The sequence below is a fragment of the Oncorhynchus tshawytscha genome, unplaced genomic scaffold, assembly GCF_018296145.1.
Source record: "Oncorhynchus tshawytscha isolate Ot180627B unplaced genomic scaffold, Otsh_v2.0 Un_contig_4197_pilon_pilon, whole genome shotgun sequence".
Classification (NCBI taxonomy): domain Eukaryota; kingdom Metazoa; phylum Chordata; class Actinopteri; order Salmoniformes; family Salmonidae; genus Oncorhynchus; species Oncorhynchus tshawytscha.
In genome coordinates, this window is record NW_024606921.1 from 1,742 (window position 1) to 13,498 (window position 11,757).

The 11,757-nt window shown below is 44.0% G+C and overlaps 1 protein-coding gene across 1 annotated transcript; it reads left to right on the forward strand.

Moving 5' to 3' along the window:
- The first annotated feature begins 451 nt into the window (after nt 1–451).
- LOC112214704 (cytochrome P450 3A27-like) lies at nt 452–9,413 on the forward strand. The gene is made up of 4 exons (XM_042312324.1): nt 452–540; nt 5,022–5,170; nt 5,527–5,654; nt 9,294–9,413. Exons 1-4 carry the CDS (start codon nt 452–454, stop codon nt 9,396–9,398), a joined length of 471 nt encoding a protein of 156 aa, XP_042168258.1. The 3' UTR covers nt 9,399–9,413.
- Nucleotides 9,414–11,757: the final 2,344 nt, after the last annotated feature.

Here is an 11,757-nt window from a genome sequence, read left to right on the forward strand (position 1 = left end):
TTCTCTCTGTTCTTTATCCTGGGAAAGGGGAGGAGTTAGCGGTTTCTCTCTGTTCTTTATCCTGGGAAAGGGGAGGAGTTAGCGGTTTCTCTCTGTTCTTTATCCTGGGAAAGGGCGTAAATCTGGGTAACTGGGTTACTGCCATTCAACCCTAATCATTAGGGAGCACTCTGCTAACCACTCTACCTCTACCTCTACCTCTCTCTCTACCTCTACCTCTCTGTCTCTCTCTCTACCTCTACCTCTACCTCTCTCTACCTCTACCTCTACCTCTCTCTCTGTCTCTCTCTACCTCTCTCTCTCTCTCTGTCTCTCTCTACCTCTCTCTCTCTACCTCTACCTCTCTCTCTCTACCTCTACCTCTACCTCTCTCTGTCTCTCTCTACCTCTCTCTCTCTCTCTCTGTCTCTCTCTGCCGCTCTCTCTCTACCTCTCTCTCTCTCTCCTCTAGATGTTTGGTATCATGAAGCAGCACTCTGCTAACCTGCTGAATGGAATGAAGAAGCAGGCAGATAAAGACCAGACCATCGAAGTGAAGGAGTGAGTCCTGATTCCTAACCTCTGTCTATTCACCTTACAATTCTGAGTCTTGATTATAATACACACACACACACGCGCACACACGCACACACGCACACACACACACACATATAGCCACCCATTGCCTTGATAACAGCTTTGCACACTCTTGGCCTGAGGTAGAGCACCTCATCATAAGCTGTAGATGTCACGCCCTGGTCTAAGTATTTTGTGTTTTCTATATTTATTTGGTCAGGCCAGGGTGTGACATGGGTTTATTTTGTGTTGTGTTTATGTATGGGGGGTTTTCGTAGGTTTTGGGATTGTGGCTGCCTGAGGCGGTTCTCAATCAGAGGCAGGTGATTCTCCTGTAGTCCACGATCAGTCTCTGATTGGGAACCATATTTAGGTAGCCTGGGTTTCACTGTGTGTTTTGTGGGTGATTGTTCATGTCTCTGTGTGTGTTAGCACAAGACAGGTTTTCACGTTACGTTGTTTTGTTCCTTTTTTCTTTATCATTAATTATGTATCTAACTTACTGCATTTTGGTCCGACTCTCTTTCAACGGAAGAAAACCGTAACAGTAGACACTATCTACCAAGATTTCATCTATAGACATCTATAGACATATATATAGATGTCATTGAGCCACCCTCAAAGCTCATCACTAAGCTAAGAACCCTGGGACTAAACACCTCCCTCTGCAACTGGATCCTGGACAGCCAATAGGGAGGAGGTCAGAGACCTGGGAGTGTGGTGCCAAGACAACAACCTCTCCCTTAATGTGAGCAAGACAAAGTAGCTGATCGTGGACTACAGGAAAAGGAGGACCGAACACGCCCCCATTAACATCGACAGGGCTGTAGTGAAGTGGGTTGAGAGTTTCCTTGGTGTCCACATCACCAACAAACTAACATGGTCTAAACACACCAAGACAGTCGTGAGGAGGGCACGGCGACGCCTTTTTTTTACCTCAGGAGACTGAAAAGATTTGGCAATGGTCCCCAGATCCTCAAAAGGTTCTCCTGCTGCACCATCGAGAGCAGCCTGACCAGTTGCATCACCGCCTGGTATGGCAACTGCTCGTTATCTGACAGTAAGGAGCAACTGAGGGTAGTGCGTACGGCCCAGTACATCACTGGGGCCAAACTTCCTGCCATTCAGGACCTATATACTAGGCGGTGTCATCCAGGACCTATATACTCGGCGGTGTCATCCAGGACCTATATACTAGGCGGTGTCAGAGGAAGGCCCCAAAAATAGTCAAAGACTCCAGTCCTCCCAAGTGGTGCAATGGTCCAAAGCACCGCAGTGCTAGCTGTGCCACTAGAGATCCTGGTTCGAGTCCAATGGTCTAAAGCATCACAGTGCTAGCTGTGCCACTAGAGATCCTGGTTCGAGTCCAATGGTCTAAAGCATCACAGTGCTAGCTGTGCCACTACAGATCCTGGTTCGAGCCCAATGGTCTAAAGCATCACAGTGCTAGCTGTGCCACTAGAGATCCTGGTTCGAGTCCAATGGTCTAAAGCATCACAGTGCTAGCTGTGCCACTAGAGATCCTGGTTCGACCCAATGGTCTAAAGCATCACAGTGCTAGCTGTGCCACTAGAGATCCTGGTTGAGCCCAATGGTCTAAAGCATCACAGTGCTAGCTGTGCCACTACAGATCCTGGTTCGAGTCCAATGGTCTAAAGCATCACAGTGCTAGCTGTGCCACTACAGATCCTGGTTCGAGCCCAATGGTCTAAATCATCCAGTGCTAGCTGTGCCACTAGGATCCTGGTCATCCAGCCCAATGGTCTAAAGTCATCACAGTGCTAGCTGTGCCACTAGCGATGTCCTGGTTTGAGGCCCAATGGTCTAAATCATCACAGTGCTAGCTGTGCCACTAGAGATCCTGGTTCGAGTCCAATGGTCTAAAGCATCACAGTGCTAGCTGTGCCACTAGAGATCCTGGTTTGAGCCAATGGTCTAAAGCATCACAGTGCTAGCTGTGCCACTAGAGATCCTGGTTCGAGCCCAATGGTCTAAATCATCACAGTGCTAGCTGTGCCACTAGAGATCCTGGTTCGAGCCCAATGGTCTAAAGCATCACAGTGCTAGCTGTGCCACTACAGATCCTGGTTCGAGCCCAATGGTCTAAAGCATCACAGTGCTAGCTGTGCCACTAGAGATCCTGGTTCGAGCCCAATGGTCTAAATCATCACAGTGCTAGCTGTGCCACTAGAGATCCTGGTTCGAGCCCAATGGTCTAAATCATCACAGTGCTAGCTGTGCCACTAGAGATCCTGGTTCGAGCCCAATGGTCTAAATCATCACAGTGCTAGCTGTGCCACTAGAGATCCTGGTTCCAATGGTCTAAATCATCACAGTGCTAGCTGTGCCACAGATCCTGGTTCGAGCCCAATGGTCTAAATCATCACAGTGCTAGCTGTGCCACTAGAGATCCTGGTTCGAGTCCAATGGTCTAAAGCATCACAGTGCTAGCTGTGCCACTAGAGATCCTGGTTCGAGTCCAATGGTCTAAAGCATCACAGTGCTAGCTGTGCCACTAGAGATCCTGGTTCGAGTCCAATGGTCTAAAGCATCACAGTGCTAGCTGTGCCACTAGAGATCCTGGTTCGAGCCCAATGGTCTAAAGCATCACAGTGCTAGCTGTGCCACTAGAGATCCTGGTTTGAGCCCAATGGTCTAAAGCATCACAGTGCTAGCTGTGCCACTAGAGATCCTGGTTTGAGCCCAATGGTCTAAATCATCACAGTGCTAGCTGTGCCAATAGAGATCCTGGTTCGAGTCCAATGGTCTAAATCATCACAGTGCTAGCTGTGCCAATAGAGATCCTGGTTTGAGCCCAATGGTCTAAATCATCACAGTGCTAGCTGTGCCAATAGAGATCCTGGTTCGAGCCCAATGGTCTAAATCATCACAGTGCTAGCTGTGCCAATAGAGATCCTGGTTCGAGTCCAATGGTCTAAATCATCACAGTGCTAGCTGTGCCAATAGAGATCCTGGTTTGAGTCCAATGGTCTAAATCATCACAGTGCTAGCTGTGCCACTAGAGATCCTGGTTCGAGTCCAGGCTCTGTCGCAGCCATGAGACTGCTGAACAATTAATCAATTGGCCCCAAACTGTTTACATATTTGTTGCTTTCGTTTATTTAGTAAATATTTTCTTAACTCTGTTTCTTGAATTGCTTTCTCAGTTAAGGGCTTGTAAGTCAGCATTTCACTTCATAGCAACCTGTCATATTCGGCGCATGTGACAAATACATTTAATTTGATTTAGTTGTGGTGAGTAGTTGTGTGGTGAGTAGTTGTGTGGTCAGTAGTTGTGTGGTCAGTAGTTGTGCGGTCAGTAGTTGTGTGGTCAGTAGTTGTGTGGTCAGTAGTTGTGTGGTCAGTAGTTGTGTGGTCAGTAGTTGTGTGGTCAGTAGTTGTGCTGCCAGTAGTTGTGTGGTCAGTAGTTGTGTGGTCAGTAGTTGTGTGGTCAGTAGTTGTGTGGTCAGTAGTTGTGTGGTCAGTAGTTTGTGGTCAGTAGTTGTGTGGTCAGTAGTTGTGTGGTCAGTGGGTGTGTGGTCAGTGGTTGTGGTCAGTGGTTGTTGCCAGTAGTTGTGTGGTCAGTAGTTGTGTGGTCAGTAGTTGTGTGGTCAGTAGTTTTGTGGTGCGGTCAGTAGTTGTGTAGTTGTGTGGTCAGTAGTTGTGTCAGTGGTCAGTAGTTGTGGTCAGTAGTTGTGTGGTCAGTAGTTGTGTGGTCAGTGGTGGTGTGGTCAGTGGTTGTTGCCAGTAGTTGTGTGGTCAGTAGTTGTGTGGTCAGTGGTTGTGTGGTCAGTGGTTGTGGTCAGTGGTTGGTTGCCAGTAGTTGTGTGGTCAGTAGTTGTGTGGTCAGTAGTTGTGTGGTCAGTAGTTGTGTGGTTGTGGTCAGTAGATGTGTGGTTGTGGTCAGTAGGTATGTTGTCAGTAGTTGTGGTCAGTAGGTGTGTGGTCAGTAGTTGTGTGGTCAGAAGTTGTGTGGTTAGTAGGTGTGGTCAATAGTTGTGTGGCCAGTAGTTGTGTGGTCAGTAGTTGTGTGGTTGTGGTCAGTAGTTGTGGTCAGTATTTGTGGTCAGTAGGTGTGGTCATTATGTGTGTGGTTAGTAGGTTAACTGCCTTGTTCAGGGGCAAAACAATATATTTTTACCTTGTAATCTTGGGGATTCAATCTAGCAACCTTTCAATTCCTGTCCCAATGCTCTAACCACTAGGCTACCTGCCGCCGCGGTGTGGTCAGTAGTTGTGGTCAGTAGTTGTGTGGTCAGTGGTTGGTGGTCAGAAGTTGTGTGATTGTGGTCAGTAGATGTGACCAGTAGTTGTGTGGTTGTGGTCAGTATTTGTGGTCATTATGTGTGTGGTTAGTAGGTGTGGCCAGTAGATATGGTCAGTAGTTGGTGGTCACTAGTTGTGGTCTCTAGTTGTGTGTCACTAGTTGTGTGGTCAGTAGGTGTGTAATTGTGGTTGTGTTGCAGGTTCTTTGGGCCCTACAGTATGGACGTGGTCACCAGCACAGCGTTCAGTGTGGACATTGACTCTCTGAACAACCCTTCAGACCCCTTCGTCTCCAACGTTAAGAAAATGACCAAGTTTGACATGTTCAACCCACTGTTGCTCCTATTCGGTGAGACCACACACACATACACACACAGACACACGGACACAAAGTTGAACTTTTTAATCATATGCAGTTGTACACCTTTCTATAAAACTTTCCTCTCCTCTCCACCTCACTTCTCCTCTTCTCCTCTCCTGTCCTCCTCATCTCCTCTCCTCATCTCCTATTCTCCCTCTCCTCTCCTCTCCTATTCTCCTATTCACTTCTCCCTTTCTCCCTCTCCTCTCCTCTCCTCTCCTCTCCTCTCCTCTCCTCTTCACTTCTCCCATCCTCCTCCTCTCCCTCCCTTTCTCCTCTCCCGTCCTCTCCTGTCCTGTGGTCCCTCCCTCCTCCTCTCATACTCCTCTCCTCTCCTTCTCCAGTTTTGTTTCCCTTCATAGGTCCTATCTTGGAGAAGATGAAGTTTTCTTTCTTCCCGATTGCGGTGACAGACTTCTTTTACGCCTCGCTGGCTAAGATCAAATCTGGACGTGACACTGGGAACTCAACTGTAAACTTGTTTTATATTTGTATATGATTGTTATGTTGATATTTTCATCTGTACATTTGTATTTGTACTGTAATATTCTGTATTTACTTATTATATAACTATGAAATGTAACTAGTGATGGGAACCAATATGGAATGTCTATATCGATATCATGTCACAATTTAAAAACACTATTGTTGGGACCCAAAAATCTACAGTCATATTAGAATATGTTTGTGTTGGTTGTGATTGGATGAGATCCAGTAGAATCTGTTTGTCTTGGTTGTGATTGGACCAGATCCATTATAATCTGATTGTCTTGGTTCTGATGGGACCAGATCCATTAGAATCTGATGGTCTTGGTTCTGATGGGACCAGATCCATTAGAATCTGATGGTCTTGGTTGGGATTGGACCAGATCCATTAGAATCTGATTGTCTTGGTTGTGATTGGACCAGATCCATTAGAATCTGATTGTCTTGGTTGTGATTGGACCAGATCCATTAGAATCTAATTGTCTTGGTTGTGATTGGACCAGATCCATTAGAATCTGATTGTCTTGGTTTTGATTGGACCAGATCCATTAGAATCTGATTGTCTTGGTTTGATTGGACCAGATCCATTAGAATCTGATTGTCTTGGTTGTGATTGGACCAGATCCATTAGAATCTGATGGTCTTGGTTGTGATTGGACCAGATCCATTAGAATCTGATTGTCTTGGTTGTGATTGGACCAGATCCATTAGAATCTGATTGTCTTGGTTTTGATTGGACCAGATCCATTAGAATCTGATTGTCTTGGTTGTGATTGGACCAGATCCATTAGAATCTGATGGTCTTGGTTGTGATTGGACCAGATCCATTAGAATCTGATTGTCTTGGTTGTGATTGGACCAGATCCATTAGAATCTGATTGTCTTGGTTGTGATTGGACCAGATCCATTAGAATCTGATTGTCTTGGTTGTGATTGGACCAGATCCATTAGAATCTGATGGTCTTGGTTGTGATTGGACCAGATCCATTAGAATCTGATTATCTTGGTTGTGATTGGACCAGATCCATTAGAATCTGATTGTGTTTTGCATTTTTTGGTATTTTGTATTTTATTAAGATCCCCATGGGGAGGCAGGTAGCCTAGTAGTTCGAGTGTTGGACTAAAAACTGAAAGGTTGCAAGATCGAGTCCCTGAGCTGACAAGGTAAAAATCTGTCCTTTTCCACCTGAACAAGGCAGTTAACCCACTGTTCCCTGGTAGGCCGTCATTGAAAATTAGAATTTGTTCTTGACTGACAATTAGCTGTTGAAAAAGCAGCAGCTACTCTTCCTGGGGTCCACATGAAACAAAACATACATTATGAGGCAAGGACAGAACTACATACATTTTAAAAAGGCACACGTAGCCTACATATCAATGCATACACACAAACTGTCTAGGTCAAATAGGGGAGAGGTGTTGCTTTATCTGTTTTTTGAAACCAGGTTTGCTGTTTATTTGAGCAATATGAGATGGAAGGAAGTTTCATGCAACAAGGGCTCTACACAATACTGTACATTTTCTTGAATTTGTTCTGGATTTGGGGTTTGATGAAAAGACCCCTGGTGGCATGTCTGGTGGGACAAGTGTGTTTGTCAGAGCTGTGTGTAAATTGACTACGCAAACAATTTGGGATTTTTAACACATTGTTTCTTATCAAAAGTGATGCAGTCAGTCTCTCCTCAACTCTTAGCCAAGAGAGACTGGCATGCATAGTATTTATATCAGCCCTCTGATTACAATTAAGAGCAAAACATGCCGCTCTCTTCTGGGCCAGCTGCAGCTTAACTAGGTCTTTCCTTGCAGCACTGGACCACAGATTAGACAAAACTAGAACCTGCAGAACTTGCTTTTGGGTGTCAAAAAAGCGTAGCATCTCTTTATTATGGCGCGACCTCTCCCCATCTTTTTAAAAAGGTTTTTTATTTCACTTTTATTTAACCAGGTAAACCAGTTGAGAACAAGTTCTCATTTACAACTGCAAACTGGCCAAGATAAAGCAAAGCAGTGCGACACAAAAAACAACACAGAGTTACACATGGAATAAACAAGCGTACAGTCAATAACACAATAGAAAAAGAGAAAGTCTATATACAGTGTGTGCAAATGGCGGAGGTAAGGAGGTAAGGCAATAAATAGGCCACAGTAGCGAAGTAATTACAATTTAGCAGATTAACACTGGAGTGATAGATGAGCAGATGATGATGTGCAAGTAGAAATACTGGTGTGCAAAAGAGCAGAAAAGTAAATAAAAATAAAAACAATATGGGGATGAGGTAGATAGATTGAGTGGGCTATTTACAGATGGACTATGTACAGCTGCAGCGATCGGTTAGCTGCTCAGATTGCTGATGTTTAAAGTTAGTGAGGAAAATGTAAGTCTCCAGCTTCAGCGATTTTTGCAATTCATTCCAGTCACTGGCAGCAGAGAACTGGAAGGAAAGGCGGCCAAAGTTGGTGTTGAATTTGGGGATGACGAGAGAGATATACCTGCTGGAGCGCCTACTACGAGTGGGTGTTGTTATCGTGACCAGTGAGCTGAGATAAGGCGGAGCTTTACCTTAGCATAGAATTACAGATAACCTGGAACCAGTGGGTCTGGCGACAAATATGTAGAGAGGGCCAGCCTACTAGAGCATACAGGTCGCAGTGGTGGGTGGTATAAGGAGCTATGGTAACAAAACGGATGGCACTGTGATAGACTACATCCAATTAGCTGAATAGAGTATTGGAAGCTATTTTGTAGATGGCATCGCCGAAGTTGAGGATCGGTAGGATAATCAGTTTGACGAGGGTAAGTTTGGCGGCGTGAATGAAGGAGGCTTTTTTGCCGAAATAGGAAGCTGATTCTAGATTTGATTTTGGAGTGGAGATGTTTGATTTGAGTCTGGAAGGAGAGTTTACAGTCTAGCCAGACACCTTGGTATTTGTAGTTGTCCAAGTATTCTAGGTCAGAACCATCCAGAGTAGTGATGCTAGTCAGGCGGGCGTGTGCAGGCAGCGAATGGTTGAAAAGCATGCATTTGGTTTTACTAGCATTTAAGAGCAGTTGGAGGCCAAGGAAGGAGTGTTGTATGGCATTGAAGCTCGTTTGGAGGTTAGTTAACACAGTGCCCAAAGAAGGGCCAGATGTATACAGAATGGTATCGTCTGCATAGAGGTGGATCAGGGAATAACCCGCAGCAAGAGCGACATCATTGATATATACAGAGAAAAGAGTTGGCCAAAGAATTGAACCCTGTGGTACCCCCATAGAGACTGCCAGAGGAAAGGACAACAGGCCCTCCGATTTGACACACTGAACTCTGTCTGCGAAGTAGTCGGTGAACCAACTATCTGTTGGTTGTGATTGGACCAGATCCAGTAGAATCTGTTTGTGTTGGCTGGGATTGGAACAGATCCAGTAGAATCTGTTTGTGTTGGCTGGCATTGGACCAGATCCAGTAGAATCTGTTTGTGTTGGCTGGGATTGGACCAGATCCAGTAGAATCTGTTTGTGTTGGCTGGCATTGGACCAGATCCAGTAGAATCTGTTTGTGTTGGCTGGGATTGGACCAGATCCAGTAGAATCTGTTTGTGTTGGCTGTGATTGGACATATTTGACCTAAATTCATTCTGCTCGCAGAGTCGGGTGGATTTCTTACAACTGATGATCGACTCTCAGAAAGGCAACGACACGAAGACAGGAGGGGAACCGACTAAAGGTACCTGCCGAACAAACACCTGTTAACTATTGTTACAAACACACACCTGTAAACTACTGTTACAAACACACACCTGTAAACTACTGTTACAAACACACACCTGTAAGCTACTGTTACAAACACACACCTGTTAACTACTGTTACAAACACACACCTGTAAACTACTGTTACAAACACACACCTGTTAGCTACTGTTACACACACCTGGAAAGACAGGACTGTACAGTGGCCTAGAAATTTTTCATGTACGAGACTGAGAGCGCGCCTTTCTTGTTTACCTTTTATATTGACGACGTTATTCTCCGGTTGAAATATTATAGATTATTGATTTTAAACATCGTTTGACATGTACGAACTTTACGGATACTATTTGGATTTTTTGTCTGCCTGTTGTGACTGCGTTTGAGCCTGTGGATTACTGAACAAAACGCACAAACAAAACTGAGGTTTTTGGATATAAAGAGAGACTTTATCGAACAAAACAAACATTTATTGAGTAAAAGAATGTCTTCTGAGTGCAACCGTATGAAGATCATCAAAGGTAAGTGATTCATTTTATCTCTATTTCTGACTTGTGTAACTCTTCTACTTGGCTGGTTACTGTTTGTTATGATTTGTCAGCTGGGCACTCTTCTCAGATAATCGCATGGTATGCTTTCGCCATAAAGCCTTTTTGAAATCTGACATCGTGGTTGGATTAACAAGAAGTTAATCCTTAAACCTATGTATAACACTTGTATGTTTTATGAATTTTTATATTGGGTATTTCTGTATTTGAATGTGGCGCTCTGCAATTTCACTGGACGTTGGCCAGGTGGGACGCTAGCGTCCCACGTACCCTAGTGAGGTTTTAAACTACTGATACAAACACACACCTGTTACAAACACACACCTGTTACAAACACACACCTGATACAAACACACACCTGTTACAAACACACACCTGTTACAAACACACACCTGTTACAAACACACACCTGTTACAAACACACACCTGTTACAAACACACACCTGTAAACTACAGCTACAAACACACACCTGTTACAAACACACACCTATAAACTACTGTTACAAACACACACCTGTTACAAACACACACCTGTAAACTACTGTTACCAGCACACACCTTTACACTACTGTTACAAACACACACCTGTTACGAACACACACCTGTAAACTTTTGCTACAACCACACACCTGTTACAAACACACACATGTTACAGACACATACCTGTTACAAAAATGTCACGTAGAGTAGAGCCTGAAGTCTAAATTGAAAAACCTGACCTCTATCAAATATAAATATGGCGGAGCCACAAAAGGTCTTCTGGGTGTTTATTTACAGAGATTCCGGAAGAAAAACAACAGTAGTCATCCAAAGTATCCTTTATGGGGGCAGCTTAACCTCTCTAGGGTAGGGGGCAGTATTTTCACCTCCGGATGAAAAGAGAGCCCAAAGTAAACTGCCTGTTACTCAGGCCCATAAGCTGGGATATGCATAACATTGGTAGATTTGGATAAAAAAAACACTCTAAAGTTTCTACAACTGTTAAAATAATGTCTGTGAGTATAACAGAACTGAAATGGTAACCCCGAGGACAAACCAACCCCCCTCCCCCCCTCAAACAAATTCTGCCTACCACTATTTTCAAGGACTGTCACTTTTATTATAAGGCGAAATCCTCCCAGATTGCAGTCCCTAGGACTTCCACTAGATGTCAACAGTCTTTAGAAAGAGTTTCAGGCTGGTTTTTGTCATTTGGCTAGATGAGGTAACAGTAGTAGTGGGTCCCGTTTTGGCTGTAGTGCGCGTTCTTTCTGTTTATCTCCTTTAAAGACAATAACGATTCTCCGTCTTAAAATGTATCATTTTTTTTACGTATTAGGGTACCGAAGGTTGGATTATAAACGTTGTTTGACTTGTTTAGATATGTTTTTATTTGCGTATTAGGCTACCTAAGCTTTTGATTTTAAATGTTGTTTGCTTGTTTGTTTAGTTTATTAGTCACGTTTGGGATTCATTTTGTATGCATTTTGAAGGAGGGAAACTGGGTGGATTATTGAATGAAGCGCGCCAGTTAAAATGAGTTTTTATGGATATAAAGAAGAACTTTATCGAACAAAAGGACCATTTGTTATGTAACCGGGACCTTTTGGAGTGCCAACAGAAGAAGATCTTCAAAGGTAAGGCATTTATTATATCGCTATTTCTGACTTTCATGTTGCAACTGCCTGGTTGAAAAATGATTTTCATGCATTTGTATGTTGTCCTCATATGGTGTGCTTTCGCCGTAAAGCCTTTTTTAAATCTGACACGGCGGCTGGATTAACAAGAAGTTAAGCTTTATTTTGATGTATTACACAAATATTTTAATGAATGTTAGA

Bases quoted from the DNA above. Each gene is read 5' to 3' on its own strand.
- LOC112214704 (XM_042312324.1), top strand. From the start codon at position 452: ATGTTTGGTATCATGAAGCAGCACTCTGCTAACCTGCTGAATGGAATG. The intron at 541-5,021 runs GTGAGTCCTGAT...GTTGTGTTGCAG, and splicing joins CAGACCATCGAAGTGAAGGA to GTTCTTTGGGCCCTACAGTA. The intron at 5,171-5,526 runs GTGAGACCACAC...CTCCTTCTCCAG, and splicing joins CCCACTGTTGCTCCTATTCG to TTTTGTTTCCCTTCATAGGT.